Below are 22,982 nucleotides of genomic sequence, written 5' to 3'. Positions count from 1 at the left end.
ACAAGAAATTAAGTAGAATTAAATTTATTAACCTGAATGAAAAAATATGCAATGAAAAAATTCAAATATAGTCCACCCTTACACGTGCTTAATTCCCATCTGGGAAACAAAATTCAGAAAGTTTCTTAGTGATCAAGTCAATTCAATCATATAGACACAAATAACAAGTTAAAAATATTTCTAGATCATTAGTTTTCAAACAAAAAATCTATATCACTAAATGTAAAAAGTAATTGCTTTTAAATTCTGATTGAACATCAATGAAACTGAATTCTTGGTCAAAGATGATGAACACAGCAACATTGACCATGTCACTGCAGAATCATACTAATGCTGTTTCCACCATGCTACTTACTCCATTCTTATGAAGCAATGAAGTAGTATGCATGTTAATAATGAATTACTATATTTATATCAGGTTCGAATAAAACAAAAATGCCATGCTAGACAAAGAGGGCAAGACACAATATCCAGCAAGCAACACTATATTTCATTTCACTTGGAGAAAAAACTTTACATGTTCTCAACAATCCTATATTTGCTAGTTCACTCACTGTCATACCTACAAAAATTCTAGCGCATTGGTGAAAAGGCTTCAGCAGCAAGAAAGAATTGGTTTCATTTTTTATCCAAAATACTACAGTTATGTTTCCTGATCTCTCACAGCATGGTCTGAGACAGTTCCCTCAGATGACACCTCCACTTCATCGGGCCGTTCAACCCGAGAGGGATCCGACTGAGTCTTGCTGGAATCTCCACTGTCAAGGTCGTGCACTTGCTCTTTAGGTGGACACCAAATTTTTGGTGATGCCTGCCTAGGATTCTTATTTCTGAAGGCACCTTCTGAGTCTTTGAATTTGGCCCTGCCAACAGGCCTTGGCAATGGATGCTTGCTGTCAAGAAAGTTTGAAGCACCGGTGGTGATCGGTGGAAGATGGGGGCCGGAAGCAACACAGGATGCAACCAACTGAAGCACTTCAGGAGATGGAGACATCCCTGAAATTGCTTTTTTTGAAGAGTGTGACGAGTTTGCCACTTTCAAATTTAGAGAAGGCAAGTTAAGGTCAGATTCAATCTGCTGAGGTCCTAGAGGTCCTGTCTGAGAAAGTAGAGGCAATGGTGGGCCCGAAGGAATTGAGCTTGAGGCACCATTATCAACATGGTGGCTCCTATGCAAGTCCCTGCTGTTTCCAGCAAAATCTGGGAGACCCCGATTGAACTTATGTGATCTTCTCTTCTTTTTCTTTTTGACACTACACCTGGGGTCCTTTGGTAGGGAGGGAGGTGGTCCAGGAATCACAAATGGAGGAATTGTAGGCTTATCTTCCCCATATAACAGACGAACTGATTGAGCAATGGCTGATACTGTGGGTGGTAGTTCAGGATTGGGAAGTTTGGCGGGGGAGCTAACAGCTTCTCGTAACCAGTGGGGAAGCTTGTCTTTTGAAGTACTGCTTCCACCCACTTCCTCTACTTTTGAGTGCAAAAGATCAGATCTTATGGGGTTAGATAACAATCCAGAACTAGTAGAATCGCCATTACCTACATTAACATGATTATCACGCATATCATTTGGTGATCCATCTAGAAGTATGGGCAACTTTCCACGCTTGGTGTTTCCTTGGTCATCCTCCTTCGGCTGTGCATCAATGCTGCCTGAGCAATTCAAACCTAAAGAGCCCAAGGTACTGGTTCCAAAAGAATTAAGCAGAAACGGTCTTTCAGTCAGTACACTGGAAGAAGTACCTGGTCTATCAGATGTTTCAGCAGAAGCACCTTCAGGATATTTAGATCTGTTTTTATCATAACTCCAAGATGGAAGAGATACAAAGTGCTCATTTTGCATACTAGGTCGGTCCAATGCACTAAAATGTGACAGACTAGATGCAGAATCACCTATCCCTAATTTCATGTCAGTCAGATGGTTATGAAATTTTGGTGGCAAGAGAAATTTGCTTCCATGCAAGGCCCTTTCCATCATGCCATCAGAGATTGGAAAATGTGTTGATTTGGTAGACTTTGTCATCTTGGAGGATCTTTGCGTAGGAAAAGGAGGCCCCTGAAAGACCTTTACCTGTTCCTCTTCCCACCTCACGGATAAATCCTCGGATGTTTTATACTTTGAAAACTTTAACTTGGGATCTCGGATCATAGCATCCCAATTACCTCTTCCGTGCCTACGAACACCAATCCATAGGGAATCAAGCTCATCTTCAGACCACCCATCGGACTTTGACTTCTTTTTCAATAAATTACTTGATCCAGATCCGGTTCTCATCATTATGTTTTCAAGCACCTTTCTATGGTTCTCTGGGAAAGATGAGAACGTGGTTGACCTTTGTCCCAAACCCAAAGTAGGGGGTACATCCCTGTCTTGCTGATTATATCTGAATAAATCTTCAGGGGGTATTTTGAAATTAGGCAATGCTGGCATTGTCGGAAGGTCTTGCATAGATCCATTCAAAGATTCAAGTCTTCCTCCTATAGACAAATTAGGGAAAAGGTCCAGATGTGAATTTGGTATGCTCTTGGTTGTAAGTGGAAATCTGGCCAGCAACCTTTCATCAAATGGCAGGTTTGGCAGTGCCACCTTCTCCTGAAAATGAGAGAATCTAGCACCTGAATTCTCAAATGCATCAGATTCCTTTCCTTGCACAGAGGGTGGAAACTGCAAAATAAAAACAAAAAGAAGAAAAGGATACAAATCATAAAGACACATCCGTAATGCCAACTACAATTGAAAATGAAATCCACACATGTATTAAGAGAGCATACTGGAACAAATGGGAGACTGTTATCAGGGATGGTATTTTTGAAACTTGGGTGTAATTTTTCAGTAGATGCATCTGCCAGCTTGGTATTTGCTGCCACTTCCTTACTTCTCACGTCAGCATCCATTGATGCAAGACTGAATGGAAACTCTTGTCTGGATCCATGTCTATTTTGTCTCCAATTTAACTTTGAAGTATTGGTTTCTGATGACTCTATTTGTTTTGCATTGGGAGCACAAAGCCCTAGTACGGGCAATAAATTGTTGGTGGACATATTGTTTGTCATGCTCAATCCCCCCTTAGGATGACTTGGAAGAAAAATATCAGGGAGAGAACGGCCTAGGTTACTGACAGAAGCATCAAAGTGACTGCTCATTTTATGCTTGGAAAGCTTGTCAATCCTTGCTAAAGAGTCCATGTTGATATTCTGAGCTTCTGAAAGTTGTGTGTATTTGCTGTCCTCTATGTTTATAGAAGTCAACTCTTGAACTGAGTGTGTTGGTCCAGCCGCTAGATCCCCACCTTTGGCAATGGCTGGAGAATGTGAGAGTAACTCATTACTTAGAAGACCCTCAGGATTTGCTTCTTTAATCGCCTTCCTTCGGGCAAGTACTTCCTTTTGCCGAGCTCGGAGTTTAACACTGTAAAACAAGAGCAAGTGAATATTCAGCATCGGAAGCCCATTAATCATAAAAGCTTACGATTGGTATACAGAATCTATCACTGTTGGAGGAAATATCTTGGTCCGCTAGTTTGAAAAAACTGATTAAAATACTTGAACCACTATTAAATAATCACATCAGTACAGATAGTTCTGAAGAGGAACACCAATATACTATAAATTGTTTAGAGGAAATTAAAGCATGGGTGTTGAAACTACCATAAACAATTTATCAGCAGCATGTAGGACTTGCTTAGAGCTCTAGGTATATCTTTTCCAGAAGTTAAAATTAAGGTATTGGAGGATTATATTTACATATGAATTAAACAACTCCATGAAAAGAAAAGAGAGAAATAAACTATATGCATTAAACATCTACTATATAGAAAAAAAAGAGAAGGAAAACAAACACGGAGGAACTCCTTGAATATTTATTAGAGCACACAGAAAAACAAACTTCTTAATAGAATAATGCATTGTAATCACCCGCACATTGTCAAAAGAAACACATCCTTGAAAGAATCCTATGTATTAGACCAAAACGAGGTCATACAGAAAACTAACAGTACCAATGACAGACACCCATATCAAAATTTTATAAAACGAGGGGCTAGAGGAATGATGATAATAGATTGGAAGATGAACATATAGACATTTCCTTTAACAGTATTCAATAACAGTGAATTCAGAAAGTTCAAGAAACAAAGTCATACTATTTTGTCTTATGGGCCCGTCCTGCTGGTGTATATTCACGCTCAGGCTCTGGTTCTGGCTCTTTTTCCTCTTCACCGCCACTCTGGTTGAACAAGCACACCATTAGAAAACATTAAAATATAGACCAACAGAGTTTCTAAAAGAGTTAAACTAAACGTACATGACCTAAAGTGATAAAACTGACTAACAGAAGAAATTTTCAATAGTTAAAACATCTTTTTATTTGCATTTCATTATTAAAAAAAAAAAATTTACTTCCTACTTTTTTTTTAATCTTATTTTAATCCTTCTATATTGAATTTAAGGGAAAAATGCTGAAATGAAAGTCGAAAACCCAATTAAACCAACATTTAAGTTTTATTAGCTTTATATATCTGATAAAACACATGGGAGGATATTTTCAGAAGTATGAGAAACAAAACTTCATCTCCCATCACTAATATGCAAAACCAAATACATAATTAAAAAATATGGATAATGATACTTTAACAACATTTTTTTGACAACATTTTAACATTATCTATGTGTTATTATGTGATTGGTCCAAAATTACTCTACAATCAATAATAATAATCATAAACACCAACATGAACCAATCACAGAATGACATATAGATAATGTTAAAATATTGTCAAAAAAATGTCAAAGTATCATTATCCAAAAAATATTTATCTTGTAAACTTGAACATTATACTGGTGAGTAGAATTAAAGCAAATCACCTCACTCATTGTTTCACTTGGATGTGGAGCATATACTTCCCTATAAGAAACAGCTTTTCTCTGCCGCTTCCCTCGACCAAGAGCTGCTTCCTCTTCATTTTGATATTTCTCCCACCTACAAACCAAGTTAAGACAAAAATTTAAGGTAAACATGTTAGTCACATCAGTTGATAGCTAACTGTGTCGTCAAATGCTTGACCATATATGAATTTAAAAAAAATGTACTATCATCACTTGTAGAGATAAAAATTAAAAAAGTGGCTTCTAATAAGCATAGCTCCTTTAATGTCATATGCTCAAGAGTTCATTGTTTGCCGCTTTAGTTCTTATAAATAATAATTATCCTACTATGTTAGAATTGTAGTTAGGATTTACATGGGTGCCTAAATCCCTTTTTAGTTTACAATGATCTGCAATTTTTGTATGCGTGAGTTGAGCCACTTCATATAACCAAGACCAGAATGTAGCCAAGAACCTGTTCTTTAAAGATTTTAAAATGTTATTCTAAGTTACAAAAGGCTGTCAATTAAACTAAGTTCATTTAAATTCATAAATTCCTCCAAATTTTGGAACAGGAAGGACATGTTGAATGGAAGCGAGAGTTTCCACTGAGATGAGAAAAAAGGTGTCTTTAAAAGAGGTAAAATGAATTCACATATTGGATCTTTCGGTAGTTGGAGAATAGCATTGGGATCTATTTTGAAGGTGAAAATATTCCATAAAAACACCTTTAATAGTCTTTGTAGAGAGTTTGTCTAAACCTAGAGAGACATTATCACAAACAAATAGAACCAAACACCCTAGGAGAGACATGAAACAATGGAGAATTTGGAAAAATAATGAAGTGAGGAATTTGATTTTCAAGAAAAAGAAGGCATTCTATTTATTAGAAAACTAGCAATGAGAACTACATCTCCCCAATGATATATAGGAAAACTAGTATTGAACAGTAGAGAGTGTACAATTACAATGAGATGTGTTAAAAAGTGAACTTTAAGCCTAACTCAACCCCACAAAACTGACTTGTAAGTGAGATTTGTATCCATATATATTCTAAATTGACCTTATCTTTGGTCAATGTAGGACTTTCAACACCCCATCCCCTCATGCCGAGGTAAATACATCTTGTACGTGAGACTAGACATTAAAGAATTTCTTGCAAAAGGTTTGTTATATGATTCCAATAACTATACAAAAGTTGTTTGCTATTTAGATACTGATTGGGTAGGATCTCCATCTGATAGAAGACTACCTCTGGATATTGTGTCTCCATTGGTGGTAACTTGATCTCTTAAAAGAGCAAGAAACAAAGAGTTGTGGCTATATCCAGTGGCGAAGCATAATAAAGAGCTATGGCTCAGCCGCTTGTGAACTTGTTTGGCTTAAGCAATTGCTTACAAAGTTACAATTTGGAGATGCCACTAAAATGGCACTTATATGTAACAATCAGGTGACTCTTCATATAAGTTCTAATCCTATCTTTCATGAGAGGACCAAACACATTGAGATTGCCTATCATTTCATTCGAGAGAAGATTGTATCATAAGACGTCAAGATTGAGTTCATTAACTCAAATGATTAGTTACCAGATATTTTCACTAAATCTTTAAGGGGACCAAGAATTGATTAAATTTGTAATAAGCTTGATATATAAATTTATATGTACCAACTTGAGAAGGAGTGTTAGATATATTGTGTTTTATGTTAATTACGGAAACATAAAACACAATATATCTAAACACAATATATCTAAAAAGATATATATTCTTCCCCTATGCAATGTCATTTTGTTGAGGTGTGTGGAGACAGGTGAACTGACACAAAATACCTTGTAAGGACAAGAAAGAAAAAAAGGTCAATAAAAGGACATTTTTTTAGCATTGTTATTCCAAAAGATTTTAATTATTTGGACATGAATAAGGATAAAAGTTCACGTATGCCTTTCATTAAAAAACTCAAGACAAGAAAATAACTCATCAATAAAGGTTACAAAATATATAAACCAAAAGATATGACATGGCTAGGTCCCCAAATATTTGAATGAATGGTAGAGAAAACTAGGTTAGATATTTTTCAATTTTTTTGAAAATGATGACCTATCATGTTTTCCTAGTACTTAGTACTCAAATATATGAATGATTGATGGTACTCCTCATCAAAAACCTTGGACTCTCCGATTTCAGATTTAGACACATGGGTTACCTTGTTCGGAAAACTATGTAATTTGTAGCAACTTTCTTAGGTATCACCTATTCCTTTGCAATATATGCATTCAGGACATCCACTCCAGCCACCGTGTCCTCTTCAGTTACTATGACCTACTCCTTTTCATCGTGGTGCAATCATTATAGATATTTCAATTACTTCAGCTGAATTTATATCTTTTAACAATGTAACCCGAAGAAGTCTAGTGACTAAGTTGTCCAATGAAGGAATCTAATCACCATCTAAAGTTGTATAATGCGATCAAAATCTAAGTGTAGACTTCTCAAAATTAGGATTATGTATAACTTATCAAGTATTTTGTTCATATCCTCATATGAATTAGCCATGACAATCTCTTCAGTTCTTCTAATGTAGCCCAAGCCTTTGCTATATGTGAGATCATATTATGATTGGTCTGCATAAGAGGGATAACTCTGAGTCACACCAAAAAAGAAGAGCATCTCTTAAAGGAATTCACCACTTCTAAGACATCTTGTTCAACTACCTACCAAAAAACAACGAATAGTTGGAAGTCCAGTTTGTACCACTAAGATTTATCCTCAGTCAGTAAACTACCGACTTCCTTTTCCAAATGGTCATGGTATCCTTGACCAAGGAAACATAACTCAATGCAGGTGGACCAAGATAAGTAGTTCTTCATGTTGAGTTTGGCCATGGTAATAGGATTGGCCCAAAAGGAATGAGAAGAAATAGTAGAAGCTATTACAGAGACAAAGAGCCACAAACACATTTGAGAGAGGGAAAAACCCAAAGTCGTGAGGAGAGAGGTTTGACTAACTATCCACACCCATAAAACAGGCAGACAAGCTCTGCCCAGGAGAAGCTGACAAGACCAACAGAGGTGGTCCAGTATGATTCTGACATCACAAAGGCAGCACACAGGACACACAAGCCTATTGATGGGCTGACAGAGATCAGCATATGGCAATCAGTCATGAAGCTTTTCGCGTAGCAACCACTGGGGATTGGTCTTGCCACTCAAGGCACACTTAACCTTGACTTTGCTGGACAAAGCATGTGGTGGATGGCAGACAGAAACAGTGGACAATGGATGTCTGATGATAAGAGAAGATAGATAGAGCCATTTATACCAACTTGAATTAGGATATGATAAAAATCAGTGAGTATCTTTCTCAGCTGATGTGCATTTTATATATACAAAAAAGAAGAATACAATAAAAGGAAAAGTTATATCCTATAGCACTCAACTCAGTTACATATACCCAAAAAGCAGCATTATAGAAGTACATTATAATAACAATCATAACTTTAACAGAGACAATAATGCTACATACCTCACGCGCAGTAGTTTGTCCCATTCATTTTCTTCATTGACATTCACTGTGTTATCCTCTCTCTTCTCAGAATTTTGTGGACACATGTCATCAGTCCCATCAGGAGGAGATTCACCCACTACATGCTCTTCAGTTGGTTCATCATTCCACTCAAGGGCCTAAATAAGAAATTTTAAGTCACAATTGGGGCAGAGCTTAAACATTCAATTATATCTACCACAAGAGCACAATGACAAAATTTAAGAAAAAACAAAAGGGGGGGGCTTAATCATTCAATTAACGTGATAGAATCAAAGTTTGAGAGAAAGAAACTTGAAGAAAAAGGGCAACACAGTGCATGAGGCTCCCAACAAGTGCAGTTTGGGGAGTGTAGACATGCACAGTCTGACTCGCACAAGTAGATAGATTGTAGGATTTACACACATGACAACCAGGTCACAAGGCAGAACCTTACCATTTCACCAAGGCTTGCCCTTAGAGAAAGAAACATGTATCATATTAAAAATAAATGGAATGGATTTCATATAATTAAGTACACGGGAAAGAAGCATCAACAAATTCTTAGTTTAGATTGTTAGTTTAGATTGTTTACATGTTAATCCTATAGAAAACTAAAAAACCATATATAGGGTAAAGTATAACCATTAGTGACAACAGGAAAACTTCAATCATCATATAAGCACACAAACTTTAAAGAAGCTTTTACAAAGCAAAGGTACCTAACCTAAGAAAGGGAAAAAAATAAACCCCCCCAAGAGAAACAAAAACACAGGATAATGAACAAGAATCCAAGAATGCTCAAAAGGCCTGCCACATGACTAAGTTTATTGCCCCCATTGGTAATGTTCTAGCTTCTACTGAAAGTCCAAAGAAAAATACTTTATCAACTAGAGTTTATCAATTATCTCACCTTCACTGAACCCAGCATATCATTCTCAGAATCCCCTTCAGCATTATCAGTTGAACCATCTTGAAGATTTGACCGATCAAGCAATTTTAAAATAGCATTTTCATCCCACAAAATCTTGCTGTTGCTATCAGTACACTTATCCTTGTATACATCTCCAAGACCACCAGTCCTCTTCCTATGCTTATGTTCTACATCTGCTACAGGCTCATCTTTGCTACTATTGTTGTTTTCACTCATGTCTTTCCCATTCAGTCCTGGAGAATCGTTGAAAAGTTCCTCAGTTCCCCACTTTAAAATATCTTCTACTTCTTTTTGTGATCCAGACTTGTTTACAAAAAGCTGGTCAAGCATCAATTTCTTCTTAGCAAGCTGCAAGATGCGCTCTTCAACACTAGCACGAACCACAAGCCGGTATACCAAAAGCCTATTAGATTGTCCAATTCTGTGTGCTCGGTTCATTGCTTGGATATCTGCATGGGGGTTGAAATCAGAATCATAGATGATGACAGTGTCAGCAGTTGCCAAATTTATTCCAAGTCCACAAGAGCGAGTGGATAACAAGAAAACAAATCGACTTTTGTCTTGGTTAAAGCGCGCAATTGCTGTCTGGCGATCAGCTACAGAAACAGATCCATCCACCCTCTCATATGTTTTAGGCCCAAATTCTATAGTCAAATAATCCTCCAGGATGTCAAGAAGTTTGGTCATTTGAGAGAAAATAAGAACTCTGTGACCTTCCCTGTGTAAAATCTTTAGCATAGAATGTAGAAGAGTCAACTTAGCTGAAGCCTTTATTCTCATTTCATGAAGGAACTCGACAGAACCAGATTCAGGCTCAGTTCCTGGTATGAGGTATGGATGATTACAGACCTTTCTCAATTGCATCACAATGTTCAGCATAGACTGTTGGGCAACCCCTTTTCCAATATTCCGCAATATCTGATAATTCTTTGTAAGCATTGCACGATAATATTCAGCTTGGATGGATGACAACTCAACAGGAACCATTCTTTCTGTCTTGGGAGGGATATTTTGCATGGCATCCTTTTTCAGTCTACGAAGCATGTGAGGAGCAACAAGTTTTTTCAATTCATCAACTTTCTCTGCAGTTGTAAGATCATTAAATTTCTCCTCAAAAGAAGATAGAGAAGGAAATGAAGCTGGCTGCAAGAAGTTGAGCAAGTTGTACATCTCGCCGAGGTTGTTCTGGAGAGGGGTTCCTGTCAACAGTACACGGTGTTGGAAAGAGAATGTATTTAGCAAACTGAAAAGCTTACTTCCAGAATTCTTCAGTCGATGGCCCTCATCAACAACAAGAACTTCCCAAGGAACCCCACGTAAATGGGAATAATCAGCTAGAACCATTTCATACGTAGTTAAAAGCACATTGAATTTATAGGCTTCAGTTTTCTTACTCAATCCACTTGGATCATTAGCATGCCATTCATACTGGCGAATTATGGCTCTAGCCTTAGCACAGCCATGATATTCAACAACATTCACATCTGGAGCCCACAGTGAAAATTCAGCAAGCCAATTAGGCATTGTAGAAAGTGGTACCAAGACCAAGCAAGGAAGTGAAACTTTGAATTCAAAATACAAGGATGAAATAAAAGCACAAGCAGATACTGTTTTCCCAAGTCCCATCTCATCAGCAAGTATCACATTTTTGGACTTATACCAGCATTTGCGCAACCAGTTCAGTGCCTCAAGCTGATGAGGAAACAAAGAACCACCTTTCAAATCCTTAGGTTGCTCTGTAAGATTGAAAATATCATTTTGATGGTCATTGTTTCTCCTAGTTGAATTTTCCTTTGAGGAATCCTTTTCCAACGTGAGAGTTTCAAGCTTATTAAAAATTGTAATCAAATGAGAAGAATTTTGAAGCACTGGTTCATCTAAACTTTCCCAAGTGCATTCATCATATGGCAGTCCACTCCACTTTACAAATGCTTCAGATGTTCCATGTTTGGAAGTTTGAAGGGCTAGCACTCGCTGAGGCTGCTTCCAGCGCTCCTCACAAATATTAATTATTGCCATCCCATACTTTGCCTTATAATTTTCTAGTTTTCTCTTTGCAAGAACTTTTAACTGGGATTCAGAAATCCAACTATTATGAATATGAGACTTTCCTACCCATTTAACTAAAAATTCATAGTAAACCTCCTCTCCATTTGGACCAGCACAATCAATTGCATTAGCATCCTGAGCTTTTTCATCAATATTGCCACTCATCCCCTTCTCCACATTCATTTCCTTTTGTTCTGCTTCAATAGAGACATCATGTGTTTCACAACTTTTTGGAAGCTCACTGTTATCCTTGCTTCCTAAAGCAACATTAATGCTCTCCTCTATCTCAAGCTTGTCATTTGGTTTTTTCAACTGTTCAGCAGGTACAGCAGAATCATCTTGATCTATACCGTCCCTGGCACAGGAACCTAAATCATCAGTGGCTTTACTCAATGAATCAATAGGATTTCCTTTCTTACTTTCTTTCGTTACTGATCTTCGGTATACATGAATTGTTTCCACTCTATTAGTGTTTATCAACATTCCTTCTTCATCAGAAATCTTGATGACATTTTGGCAATCCTCAACATGAACTTCAGTTGATTCCACATCCAAATCATTAGCACAGGTAGAATTATCCTCTAAAAGCCTGGTCTGATTTTCTGATATGACCAGATCACCAGAAGGCGAGCCACCCTCAACGTTCAAAGACAAATTATGTAATGAATTTGTATTCTCACCATGAATTCGACACCCTAGAACCCGATCAACCTGTGAGATGGATATGCAAGTAGAGTGAGTTATGATAATCCCATAAAAGGTGTCAGGTGAGGTATTTTCTTAAACAAAAATAAATGCAAATCATCAGACAAAAGATCTTTTTAGAAAGCTACCTGCAGAGACTCAACAACGGTACTATCTTCATGAATCAAAGTTTCATCTACAAGATTTTGTGCTTTATCCAGTTCATTTGATGTGTCTTTCATTACCCGAAAAAACTTCTGCATCCAGGAGAAAACAAATCAAGCCTACAGTGTAATAAAAATATAATAGAATCTCAACAATTATAATACTAAACATATTTTAGACAGTATATTTAATATAAATCAAGGATGGGAATGTAGAATTGATACATTCAAATAACAGACTAAACAAAGCTGCTCTGGTACCTATAAAACACACAGCTACTGCCAACCTAAATCCAACCCAATGTAGCAAAACCTTGCATACTTTGAGAAACACTTATGCCTCATTTTTCTTTTTTTTCTGCAGTGTGTAATACACCTAAATTTTGCTCACAAAACAAGTGTCTAAACGGAAAATATTTAAAATTTATCTCCTAATAAACGACAGTACATTTACACAAATCATCTAATTCAATAGTCCTTTATCATATCCTAGTATTTGGCCAACAGTAACGTCACTGTCAGCCTGCACCATTATTCCTTATATTTGTATTCGCCTATTTTTTTCTTTTGCTTTTCCTAGCTTATAGCTTACAGTGGCCTAGGAGATTTGGACAATACATATAAATGAAATGTTGGCTAAAATTACCTACTGAAATGAAATTTGAGTTCAGGGTGAGTAATGCTTTGTAAGGACAATACAGTTGCAAAATGCAATAAAAAACTCTTCTATTGCCCATTTGAATCACCATAATTTAAGACTACAATAGTTAGACCCTTTATCATTTAGACGTTATAATGTATCTGTAATTAATTTCCACAAGATTCGTAAACTATATAGAGCCATTAAACCTATGTGATAGTTTAAAATACTCGTGCTTTAACAACAGCACTGTTTAATATAGTATACCATGGTCCAGAATTGATGTCAACAGAGACGAAAACAAAATGCTCAAACTCAACATATTTTGAGATAAAGTGGAAATTTGAAATATAATATAAATCAAATCAAATATATTAAGTTGGTAATAAATATACAAACATTTTTAGTCCATAAATAAAAATGTCAATATTATTATGACAGGATTTACTCACTGTCAATATTATTAAAATGATATCCATATTTAAACTAACAAGTAAATAAAAGTGTTTAATAGAGGAGGAACAGGTACCTCATCTTTCTGCTGGACTTGAGAATTCTTGTTTCCAACATCCTCTTTTGGTATAGATGCAGAAATGCTATGGGTTATAGACTTCTGCTTCTTCTGTACTTTATTATTTCCTGACTTGGACTTTGTAGAAGAAGCATTGACAATTTTTTTTCCCTTTTCAGTCTTTTGCTTTTTTTGACTAGTATTATCGTTAACAACTTTATTCTTCCTTTTTCTCACGTCCTCGCCATTAGCAGCAATAGCAAGAACAAGTGTTTTCCTTAAAGGAATCTTATTGCAAGGTGAAGAAGTCTTACCCTCCAGTTGTTCATCCTTTGCTTCTAAATCAGTAATTTTAGAGAGCGATAAAACTACCTTGGTTGGTGAAGTTGACTTCCTGTCCACAGGGGAGTCTGATGGGGACAAGCTTGATTTCTTTTCATCAGCATCCACACATGACGAAGTTCCTTCCATAGGACTCCCAAGAGACGGGTCAATAGGTTTGTCACTACCAGTTTCATCAACTGAGGAAGACAACAATTTCTTTCCAAAAAATTTGACTCCCACAGTTGAAATAGACTTCCCTTTACTTGAGGACCTTTTCTTTGAAATAAGTTTGCTTCCAAAAAGTCCAGATACTTTTTCAAGGTTAAGTGAGTTGATTTGGCCTTTTGATTTTGTAGGGACAGTCTTTGTCCTTGCTCGTTTTGAAATTGGATCCAGGTGGTTTATGGGCTTTAGTTGATCCTTTCCTTCAAAGCAACTTGGACATTGCCACTTCCCATTAGGAATGCGCTTCAAGAGATAAAATCACAAATGGTTTCAGATTCAAAAATCCCAAGAATCAAGACTTTATAGTTAAAAGAAAGCAAGCACACCAGAATTGAACATACCTTAAGAGGGGGATCAAGACATTGTAAATGATATGTGCGAGGACAGCTATCACAGCACAATAAGTTGCCACCAACATCACAGATCACGCATTCATAGTAATACTGGATCATAAGTTTTATTATATTATGTTAGAGCAACTAAATGGAAATAATAATAAAAAATTCTAGATTGGAATCCCAAAATATTCTTTATATAATAAATAAAATATTATTTAAGGAAAGAAGTATGAAAATTGGAGACTGATGATAACACAACACAATAAAAAGATATTATTGAGATGACAATAACATCCAAATCCATCCCATTGTATATATCCCAAAGATATTTTACTAGAAGAGATTATGTGAGAATGATAATACAGAGACGGAAATAACAATACATGCTCTAAAAGGTAACAAGAAAGACTAGACAAACAAAATAACATAAGGAAAGGAAGCATACCATGGCCCTATGGGCCCATCTGGTTAAACTTCTCTATATGCTTTTAGGAGAAGAAAAAATAAATAAACTTCTCTATAAGCTAAAACCAACTTTGCATAAGTGAAAATATGATTTTGGAATAGCTAATATGCAGAATATACTTCTGCTTCAAATATTTTTTCATGTAATTCCTAATCAATATCAAAGAAATGCATAACATTGACACATTCATCTTAACTAAATCTTCTAAGCTACCAGACAACGCAAAAAGTAGTGGCTAATTGTATCAGGGTATTTGAGCAACAAGATACAATCCTATAAAAATTGGAGAATATGCTGAATTCTGCATATCCAGGTAGCACATTGATCTCATTTACAATGTAATTACAATCAATCAAGAAGTAATCAAACAGCTGATTATGATCTATTCAGTAATTAATTGACAGAAATGACTGTAACTAAAGGTGACCATATATATATACACACATGCACTAAATACCTATATATCAGCAAATCTAACGTAACATTCCTTTTCAAGCAAGAGCATGTATATAATGTATGTGCTAAACTTGTTATGAGTAAAAATCAACCCAAGGCTCTCTCTGACTAGTTAGTTTTGTTTATCAGCCTGTGTGACTAGGTAAATAAGTCTGCTAGTAGGCTTAAGGTAGTGGTACTGTAGGTTATATCCAGATTTTTATTTTTCTGATGTGAGACTGGACAATGTTCAGAAGTAGCTTCAGTGGTCTGATGAAAGCCAATAAAAAAATAAAATAAAAATGGTAAATTCAAATGGAGAAAGAAAATACAGTTGAAGACGTACACTTGGGCATTAGTTTGACCTGAAGGTGCTTCATCCAATGTAAGGGTAATTCAAGTTCTGTGTAATCATATCCCAGTCCTAACAAGGCTATAAATGAGTTTGGCATGTTTCCATACGAAGATGTCAAAATGCACCCATGGCCAGCTTCGGAGAGTAAATTCAGCAGTAAGAAAATGATGTAATGGGTAGACTTAAAACTAGGGTTGCTGATACCAGAGAGAAGGCATCAGCACCCACTTCAAAAAGATGCTTGCATGGCAATGCATGACAAGTGGCAGGATTCTGAACAGTTTTAGAAGCAGTCAGAACTCTGAAGAGAAATTCTGAATTTAGTTCCCAGGTTTCAAAGGCATTTATGCCTCCATAGTCATTATCATACCAGAGGGAGCAGCAGTTTGAATGAGCTTTTAGCTGTACTCCAAGACCAAGATGATGGAGCTGCTGTCGCATTCAGCAAATGAATCACACTATCAGGCTTGGACTGCACTGCCTCCTGCACCTCAAAGTAAATTGAGTAGACTGAACTTAAGTACATATGGGTAGAGATTATCTGGAACAACGATTTTGAGCTAGTCTATGGAAGAACCAGCTGGAGAACATGCCTCAGACTCCCTTATGCACCAGTGAGGAATTATTGATCAGATTTCAGTAACTCACATGTGGTGACACATCAGAGGAACATAGGCAGCGATCTTCCAGTGGATGAGTAATTTGAGGCAAGCAAACAAGATTGTTGGATCATTCAGAGTGAATAAAACACCATTAGATGTGGGTGCAGAAGTCAAATCATGAGGAATAGAAGAAAGTAGCCAAACACCCATGAAAGGAGAGAAAAACAAGCTTAACAACTGATTAATGGAGGAAAGAACTTCGAACAACTGTATATTGGAGGTTAAAAAAAAAGGTTCCAGTGGCTAGAATTAGTTCACAATGGGAAATTAAGAACCATCAAAAGAAAACCATGAAAGAGAGTTCAATAGTTTTCAAAGTGGAATAGCGCAAGAGTATGTCAGAAAAAGAATTCTTTCATACCATGCAAATAATTAGAGTATGGAGAATTATGTGTATCAGGGTTGAACTCTAATCCATTGGTTAGTATATGGCAATCAATAAATGAGCTAAATTATTAGCTCATTTGCAGCCTATTAGTAACACATACACATCAACATTACCTGACACTTATTTTTTTAAAAAATTACAAGAAGCAATAATATCATTACTTAGCCCCCTCTTTGGACGTCAGAATCTAGAAAGCCCCTCAATGGTGAAGTTGACATACCAAACATGAGAACAAAGGAACGTAGCAGCAATTGTCTAGACCCAGACAAAAGAGAAAACCCATACAGCAAATGATGCACTAGGAAATATTCAAATTCTCAAAATTAGCACTCAAATTAGCCTAAGGGTTACAACCACTATTTATTATAATAAAGCATTTGTACTAAAAAGGAAAGGATAAATAAAAGCACAACACAACCTTATGACATTCTACAATTTTAAGTTTTAAATTATAATAGAATCTATCTCCCAAAAGGACAGCATAAATAAAAGAACTAGCATAATACCATAATATCCTCAATTAAAATAAATAGCCTACAGACGTGTTGTAATATAGCCTAAACTTAGCATTATACATTTTGAGAAAGTCACAATCAATTTCCTTCAAATATCTATATCTATGGATCATTCTAGGTCAGAAACCACTTCCATTTAAACTACATTGATGATACAAAATGCTTGTCTTAATAAAGTCCCAAGCGTTGTTTTGGAAAAAGCTCTAGTCTTAATAAGAAAGCTTTGCCTTCTTTTTCTTCAGTTCATCCTGCTATTTGGGGTCCCTCTCATACTATTACCCGTTTAGGCTTTAAATATTTTGTTACATTTAATGATGATTATTTTAAATGTACTTCGATTTGGTTAATGATGCGTCAACCAAAGGTGTTTTCTTTATTTCCAATGTTATCTAATGAAATAAAAACACAATTTGGTATACCCATACATGCTTTTAGTAGTGACTATGCTCGTAAATATTTGTCAAACCAATTCATGAAATCCAGTGGTACCCTTCATCAAAAGCACAAAAACAGACATTTTATTGAAATACACTTCTTCATAGTCATCTTTCTCACCAATTTTTGAGGGGATGTTGCCGTTAGAAAAATGTTATCTCATTAATCGGATGCCCACTCTATCACTTTTTCTTATTTGCCTCTATAAAATCTTCCTCCACCTGTTTTTGTTTCAACATATAACCTCAAAAACTTTCTCCTTAGTCATCCAAGTGTGTCTTTGTGGGATATCATCACTCTCAAAAAGGGAATGTTTCTCTGGATATCTCCATAGGTATTGTGTTTGTTGGCATCTCTTTCTTTGAGTTTGTTCCATATTATACAACTATTCATTCTAATGATGACATATGTACTCACCTTCCCACTACCATCAATCTTCCTTCATCAAAACCGGATGACTCTGTCATAACTCGAGATGCTTCTCCTACACCACTTCAGGTATATCAACATCATTCATGACCTATTGATGTTTCAGTATGGGATCCATATTCAACAGATATAGTGGAGGTCATGCTAATGTTTTCCCGAAGCCATCTCCCATACAGAATTTGGTCCATCTAAAAATGATTGGCCAATTGCTATTTGGAAAGGTACACGTTTTACCAATAATCATTTTCCTGCTATACAAACCTTAGTTATCATAGGCTTTCCCCCATACAATATACTTGTTTGTCTCCATTCATGTTTCTAAGTGTCCAAGTGAAGTTTTATCTCAACCAAAGTGGCAATAAATAATGATTAAGGAGATGTTTGACCTTCAAAGTAACGGTACTTAACTAGCAAATCAATTGTTTGGCATTGATGGTTGTACACTCTTAAAACAAGACATGATGGTAACATTGATCACTATAAAGCTCGATTGGTTGCCAAAGAACAGACAAAAATCCATGAGCAAGATTACAATGAACCTTTCTCTCATGTTGCAAAATTGACATCTATTCGACTTCTCTTTTCCATTGCAGTTATTCACCACTAGACTCTTTCAATTAGACATTCATTTTTACATGGTGACCTTACAAGTCTACATAGAGCAATTTCCTGGATTTGTTGTTTGGGGGAAGCCATCTAATATGGTATCTCGTCTACATAGGTACCTATAGGTCTCAAGCAATTAAACCATGCATGGTTTGCGTGTTCTAGGACTATCATCTAGCAGTTTGGAATAATACAAAGTGATGTTGATCATTCTTTGTTCTATCATCATTCACCCCAAGGATGCATCTATCTCATTGCATATGTGGATGACATTGTTATCACAGGTAGTGATAAGGAGGGTATTGTACAATTGAAACAATATCTTGCACACAAGTTCTTGGACACCTAAGGTATTTCCTTGGTATAGAAGTGGCACAATCCAAGGATGCTTGGGTCATATCTCAGAAAATATTCTCTCAAACATTCTAGAAGAAACAAAGATGATAAATGCAATGGATCCAAGTGGCAAACTTGTACCCAACCTAGGTGAACGTAATTCCAATCCTAGGAGATACAAAAGGTTAATTGGTAAGCTAAATAAAGTTCCATTTCCAACTAGATGAGTCATCGGTTCCATAATTCATAACAGAGTTAATGACATCATCAAGAAACATGCATTCCCAATTTGATATTCTCAAATTTCAAAGGAATAATATTCTACATTATTGTTTCAATTATGAGGTCATTGAACCTATAACCTGCTGCTGGTTAGTTTAGGAAAAACGGGCAGATAATTCTAAGGAGACAAATCCCTGTGATTATGGGATTGTTTCTAAATACATCAACCTAGTCTTTATAGTGAGATACGACGGAGATAAAGAATAAAATTATAACAAACATGAAATATAAAACATCCTAAAATACAAAATGAGCACCACGGTTTTAACATATAATGACCAGATCACCTACAAGTCCAGTTTCCAGTTAAACTAGTCGAACAAGCAAGTCCAGTTCAAGTTTAATAACATATCTAAATAGATGTCAGGTATTTCTTACATCTATTGCTCTATATTAAGACATTATTATTTCACACAAATTATCACAAGTTACATTGGCCACAAGCCATGGTATACTTAATGACAATACTAAAGACCATTTTGCTCTTCATAAGTTGGGTTTCCAACATCCCCTCTTTTTGCCTAATGCAATAAATAAATTGGACTCAAAAAGTTAACTTACCCCATCATTTCCTTTCTTCTTAGATGACATTTGATCAGGAGGTACTTCAGTCTTTAGCGCACGTTTTGCTGAAGCATTTCTAGAAGATTCAGATGTTAGTGAATTTTCCTCCTTACTATTGGACTGGTCTTTACCAGAGGACTGATCTAGTCCAAAAGGAAGCTTTCTCCGCTTACGCTTTAAAACCCAGTTCCTGTTCAGCATTTTAGGCGCTGATGATTTGTTTTCCTTCATTGTTCAAAGATGCATCCTACATAAGCAATCAACACTTTGACCATCAACATGTCACCATGAGAAAAATGAAAATTCAAAGCATTTTAGCTTATAAAACAGCATTAAACATGCTTGCTCATTAACAGAGTGCACAGAAAACAATTAAAGAAAATACTAAAAGCAAATAACATAGAAATAAAACAGAAAATAGTTTTGAGCAATAACTAAAAATTAAATTAGCCCTGGTAATCAACAGTGTTTATCATAGTATTATAAGTTCAACCATTACCCAAAAAAAACTCAGATGTGTTCTCAACTAGAGAAACATTCTTTTAATATACTCAAAGTATAAACCGTCATTGTACTTTATTTAGATAAACAAAGAATTTATTAAGAAATAAAGGAGAGATATAAATGCAAGTGGGTAAGAAATCCTAAAAAACTGAAAACTACACAAAGAGAAAGAAAAAAACATGATACTAAGAACAAGAAACATGTAGCATAACATGCCTATCTCTATGATGATCTTTCAAAGATGTCCCCTTAAAAAGAACTTTGACATAACACTACACACAACTAACATGCATTCAACCTTTTTAAAAGATTATTCATCATATCAAAGACACTATTCATGATCACTTAATATCACTCAATATCACTCAACATGGGAAGCATGCAAAAAGGATTCAAGAGAGAATATGATACCACATTTCATAATCACTCAACAGGATTCAAAATATCAAGTTTGCATTTCAATATATTCTTCTTTCCCCCCAACTGCGAACACCAAAAACTGTCTCTGATCAAGTATCCATCAGCTGGTTGAACAAAGTTCATCCTCTTTGAAAACAAAACCAGCATAATAAGAATTTTTTCCTTAAAAGGAAAGGTTTGATGGTAGCTAAATGGGAATCAATCCAAAAAATCTAGCCTACTTAAATCATGAGATATGTCTTAGGTAAAACTGAAACTGGGGATAGTTGAAGTGAATAACATGATTGCTGTTGATAGAAAAGTGATTTCTAACCTGCCCATTGCTACGGTAATGAATCCAGTCAATGCAAAATGGATTGCAGCAGACAAAAAACTGTGAGAGTGTGGTTCGAAATCATGTTAACATCAGGTAGCAAGGCGTATCAAAGAATGTGGCAATTAAAAAGGCCAAGCAGCGGATCATGATGTAACAATGACAAATCAAAGCAAAAGAGATACTTCGCATAAGAATGATAATTTACAGCATCAAGAAACCAATCAAGCCTTTTTACACTTAGGAATGAATATTTCAGGACCAAACAAATTGATTCTCTCCCCCATTGCCCCAGAAAAATATCAAACAAAAGCCATTTGATTATCATTTATCACTCAGAAATATTTGGACGAAACACTTATTGAAGGATAGATTACCATGAATAACAGCATTACCTTCTACTACGGAAAGTTAGAAACATCAAATCAATCCCATACGCCAATCCTGTGACAAATGTTAGCATACGGTAGTCCCCAATGCGCAACCACATTCATTACAAGCGAAAAAGGCATCCAAGAATAAAACATGCCATTGTCCCTAAAAATGGATACAAAGACTGCACAACGATAAATTTCCTCAGCTTCTGTAGATTCGCAACTCAATTGGTATCTACATTCATTCCTCAATCAAAACAAGATCAGATCATTCATTTACCACAGACAGACTACTATCACGTAAAAACTATTAATCATGATGAATCTGAATAATCATACACAATCTCCATCAAAAGTAAAACAAGCAGCAGCATACACAATGAACAAGAAGTCAGAGTATGTCCCAGCACACCAGAAACAAGAAACACAACAAAAGCCACCAATCCACACCCAATAAACGGTGAAGCATTCCGCACATTCAACTCACACAAAAACCCTCAAGTCCCTTGGAGGAACAAGTGGAGTCAGAAAGCAACACAAAATTCAAGTAACAATCCTGCTCATTGAACCAACAAAATCTGCAAGCATGAACCACAATCACAGGTCAAGTAGCTTGAAAATCAAGGGACTCAACTAACACAAAACCAACAGACCCAACTGAAATTGAACATCAACAAGAGGCAAACACAAAACCCCAGAAGCCAAATTCGAGCCAAAACCACAAATGAAGAGCAAAGATGGAAAATTGAGAAGCATACCAGGCTGGGCTACGGATCAAATAGCAGCACGAGCAAGGATTGCATGAGAAGGAAAAAGGGAAAGTGGAGAATAGGGAGAGAAGGTATTAGGGCATGGATGCAAGGAGATGAGAGATACGAGGAAAGAGAGAGAGAAAGAGGGCAGACAAATGAATAAATAGAGAGAGAAAAAGAGATAGCTGTTGTTGTTGTTTGTTGATGTTGTCATGTAGAGAGAGAAAGACACACAAATACGGATTCGCCGGGGTCATAGGACGGGGTTACTCTCTGACATGGCAGGAGAGAGAGAGTTGTTGTGCTCTCTCTCTTGCTCTTTGTTGAAACCCCAAACCACTCTTCCACTCCAACCATGCCACGTGGCACAACCACGAGCCTTTGCCTTTCTTCTTGCATTCTCCTTCTTCCCGCACAACACAATCTCTTTCTGTTTCTTCTCCTCATCACATTCCCTTCTCTTGTTTCCTAAATCTCATTCTCTGCATTATCACTTTTCTCATAATCAATTTCCCACAAATTTTCCTCAACTTTTCCCTCCCTCACTCCTTTTTTTCCTTTCACAAAATATGAACTCAGCCAAAGACCACTTGAAAGTTCGTTAAAATTTTCGAATTTCAAGATCCTTCAAAAATATCAGTAAAATAATTTTATCTTATTCCAGATAAACAGAATTATCTCTAATTTAAGATATCTCATAAGATTATTTATTAACAGCAAGTCTCTCTCAATCTTAAATTAGAAACTACTAGGTTAGTTGATCAAAAGTAACTGTTTTTTTGTTTGGTTTCTTCATGAATTCCTTGTGGGTGTCATTTATAATGTCGCTGTTTTATTAATTTATGAGGAAAATCTATTTCAAACTGTCAATTAATACCTAAGCTAACCAGCCA

General features: G+C 36.1%; 1 protein-coding gene across 3 annotated transcripts; it reads right to left on the bottom strand.

The window, feature by feature from the left end:
• Positions 1–285: 285 nt before the first annotated feature.
• Positions 286–22,594, bottom strand: LOC106768165 (protein CHROMATIN REMODELING 4). 3 transcript variants are annotated; one of them, XM_014653151.2, is made up of 12 exons: positions 22,096–22,594; positions 21,359–21,407; positions 19,724–19,973; positions 14,257–14,358; positions 13,385–14,158; positions 12,201–12,308; positions 9,298–12,078; positions 8,388–8,545; positions 4,867–4,981; positions 4,146–4,228; positions 2,776–3,412; positions 286–2,668 (listed from the first exon to the last, which is right to left on the bottom strand). In XM_014653151.2, exons 3-12 carry the CDS (start codon positions 19,955–19,957, stop codon positions 644–646), a joined length of 7,017 nt encoding a protein of 2,338 aa, XP_014508637.1. In that variant the 5' UTR covers positions 19,958–19,973; positions 21,359–21,407; positions 22,096–22,594; the 3' UTR covers positions 286–643. The 3 variants fall into 3 exon arrangements, with proteins under 3 accessions (XP_014508637.1, XP_014508636.1, XP_014508638.1); XM_014653150.2 differs by lacking the exon at positions 21,359–21,407 and having other exon boundaries at positions 22,096–22,593; XM_014653152.2 differs by lacking the exons at positions 21,359–21,407; positions 22,096–22,594 and adding an exon at positions 20,964–21,023.
• Positions 22,595–22,982: the final 388 nt, after the last annotated feature.

The sequence above is a fragment of the Vigna radiata genome, chromosome 7 (genome assembly GCF_000741045.1).
Source record: "Vigna radiata var. radiata cultivar VC1973A chromosome 7, Vradiata_ver6, whole genome shotgun sequence".
NCBI lineage: Eukaryota > Viridiplantae > Streptophyta > Magnoliopsida > Fabales > Fabaceae > Vigna > Vigna radiata.
The sequence above is the reverse complement of the archived record's forward strand: the minus strand, read 5'-3'. Positions and strand labels throughout refer to the sequence as shown.

Bases quoted from the DNA above. Each gene is read 5' to 3' on its own strand.
- LOC106768165 (XM_014653151.2), bottom strand. From the start codon at position 19,957: ATGAAGGAAAACAAATCATCAGCGCCTAAAATGCTGAACAGGAACTGG. The intron at 12,309-13,384 runs GTACCTGTTCCT...TCCTGGATGCAG, and splicing joins AAGTCCAGCAGAAAGATGAG to AAGTTTTTTCGGGTAATGAA. The intron at 4,982-8,387 runs GTATGTAGCATT...CTTGGTTTGTAG, and splicing joins GACAAACTACTGCGCGTGAG to GTGGGAGAAATATCAAAATG.